Raw genomic sequence first — 2,728 nt, 5'->3', positions numbered from 1 at the left:
CCATGTCCCCACCGGGGGAGCCCTCCCGCCTCGGGGTGGGGTAATCGGGAGCCACAGAGAAGGGAAGGGGCCTGACAGAGCATTTACATCCTTGTAGAGGGGCTGCTCCTCGGGCGCCGGGTGATGTGCCGGGCTGCTGCCTCCGCTGCCCGCCCGCGGGGCCCCGGCGGGCGGCTGCGGTGCGGCTTGGCCATCCCCCGGGTTCTCCTCGACGGGAGGACGTGGGAAGGGGCCGGCGGCGGGGCGCTCCCGGCCGCCCTTCTCCGGCAGACCCCGGGCGGATGGAAAGCGGCCGCCGGCCGCCAAGGGGTCTCCGCCGCGGGGCTCTTCCTCGCCCTCCTCTTCCTCCTCCTCTTCCTCCTCCTCGGGGGGCTTGTGCCCCTCGACGTCCACCTCGGGCTCGTCTTCCTCCTCCTCGTCCTCCTCCTCCTCGCTGCTCTCCTCGCTGGCGAAGCTGCAGCTCGTGCCTCCGGGGGAGAGGAGGCGGTGCGCGGCGTGCGGAGGATGCGGGTGCCTCTCGCACCCCGCATCCTCGGGGGGCGGCGGCGGCGGCGGCGGCAGCAGCAGCTGCAACGGCGAGGCGGAGCGCGGGGGGCCGCCGCCGCCGCCGCCGCCGTGCAGCTTGGCCAGGCTCTCCGAGTCCTCCTTGCCGCCCACGGGGCGGAAGGCGCTGGAGTGGTGGTACCCGCCGCCCGCCTTGCGCCCGCCCGCCGCCTCCAGCAGGTGCGGGTGGTGCGGGGGGACCCGCCCGCCGCCGCCGCCGCTGCCCCCGTCGGAAGCGGCGGGCGAGGCGGGCTCGGCGCTGCCGCCGGGGGGCGACTCGAACAGCGGGTCCCGGGCGGCGGCGGCGGCGGCGGCGGCGGCGGCGGCGGGCGCGGACGGGGGGGCGGCGGCGGGCGGCGTCCCCAGCCCCGCCGGCCCCGTCCCCAGCCCCGCCGGCCCCGCCTCGCCGCCGGGCTCCGAGAGGTCCAGGAAAGCCTGGCGCAGCAGGCCGGCCCCGTCCCCCCCAAGCGAGCACCCCAGGGCGCCGGGGGGCTGCGGCGGCGGCTGCAGGTAGGTGGGTACCGGCAGCCCGCCCGGGGTGCGCGGCGGCCAAAACATGCAGAAGGGCGGGTAGAAGGCGGCGTCCTTCCTGCCCGGCCAGAAGAGCCCCGAGAGCCCGCCGCCCGCCGCCGCCGCTCCGCCGGCCTTGTGCGCGGCCGCCCCGCCGAGGGCATCGCCGCCGCCGCCCTCCTCCTTCTTGTGGCAGAGCCCGAAGGCGGCAGCGGGGAAGCCGTAGGGGTGCGGGAAGAGCCCGCCGCAGCCGGGGAACTTCTGGAGCATGCCGCCGAAGGAGCCCTTGCTGGGCACCGGGATGACGGGGTAGCTCCGCGGGCTTTTTCCGCCGTGCGCCGCCGCCACCGCCTCCTGCAGCTCCTCGTCCTCCTCGAAGCGCGGCCGCTTCTGGTGCAGGTCGGGCGGGGCGGCCAGGAGGTGCGGGCTCAGCAGCCCGCCGCCCACCACCGCCGCCGCCTTCACCGAGCCCAGCGGGTGGCAGGCGGCGGGGGCGGCGGCGGCCGGGGCCGGCGGGGCGGGCGGCAGGGCGCGCTTGCGGCTGCCTCCGTTGAACATGGCCTTGACATCCTCCCAGGCGAAGACCAGCTCATCCTGGGGGCTCTTGTCGGTCAGCTTCAGGTGGCGGCGCCAGGAGTTGAAGTTGGCGGCGTCGGGCTGGGTGTACTTGGCGTCGGGGGTGCGGTGGGAGTGGAAGATGAACTTGTTGGGCGAGAAGTACATGCTGCAGTAGCTGCACTTGATGCACTTGGCCCGGGAGCTGTTGTAGCGGGCCGGGATGAAGCTCCCGCGGCATCCCCAGGCGCACTCGTGGGAAACGTCGAAGGCGAAGTTATCCGGCAGTTTGGGGGGCCGGTTCTCCCCCAGGAAGGACTTGCAGAGCCGCTCTGCCTCCCTCTTGGTGATCATGCCGCAGCGGCGGGAGGAGATGGGCATGGCCCCGGCCCGCCGCAGGATCTCCAGCTGCACCGGCGTGCACTGCACGCAGGTGATGCCCAGGGCCACCCGCCGGTTGTGGATCTCGTTGTAGCTGAAGTTTTTGAGGAGCGTGTTGGAGATCTGCGCCAGGCACAGCCGCTCCTGCCCGTCGATGACCAGGGAGACGATCGGGATGCCGTAGAGGATCACCTGCCCCACCTGGTTGGGCTTCATGGCGGCGTGGCCGGCCCTCGGCTGGTTCATGGGGTCCGGCGGGTACGCGCTGGACGGCGACGGCAGCAAGATATCGGTGGGGCCGGGCAGCGGGCTGGTCGCCATCGTCTCAGCGTCGGGGGGGCTGCTCTGCTCTAGCTGCGGGAGGGGAGGGGAACAGAGACACAGCGCCGTCAGCCGAGCCCTTCCAGGGATGGGGGTCCCCGCCGCACAGCCCCCCCTCCCGCTCCCCCCGCTCTGCCGACATGGGGACGCGCTACCCCCGGGGAGGTTTGCTCCCGAGCGACCCCGACTCCCCCAACCCTCCTCTGTCCTCGCCGGGGGTGTCCCCGGAGGTGTCCGTCCCCCGACTCCCCGACGTGCGCACCCCACCGCGGCTGTGGAGATGACGGCACACGAGCGAACCGTCCCCGTTTGGAAGAACCCCCGACCCAGGGGCGCTTCGACCCCAAACGCGCAGCGGAGACGCGCGTCCGTCTCCCCGTCCCGGAAACGCGCCGCCACCCGGGAGGGCTCCACGCGG

The 2,728-nt window shown here is 74.6% G+C and overlaps 1 protein-coding gene across 1 annotated transcript in view; it reads right to left on the bottom strand.

Annotated features, from left to right (window-relative positions):
• SKOR2 (SKI family transcriptional corepressor 2) overlaps window positions 1-2,310 on the bottom strand; it is a 26,436-nt gene extending 24,126 nt beyond the window's left edge. The window contains 3 exon segments of the mRNA XM_058424055.1: window positions 88-1,393; window positions 1,395-1,480; window positions 1,519-2,310. Of these exon segments, the coding sequence (XP_058280038.1) occupies window positions 88-1,393; window positions 1,395-1,480; window positions 1,519-2,310 (2,184 nt within the window).
• Window positions 2,311-2,728: the final 418 nt, after the last annotated feature.

Source organism: Hirundo rustica, chromosome Z (genome assembly GCF_015227805.2).
Source record: "Hirundo rustica isolate bHirRus1 chromosome Z, bHirRus1.pri.v3, whole genome shotgun sequence".
In the NCBI taxonomy this organism is placed as follows: Eukaryota; Metazoa; Chordata; class Aves; order Passeriformes; family Hirundinidae; genus Hirundo; species Hirundo rustica.
This window is presented reverse-complemented; position numbering and strand designations above follow the sequence as displayed.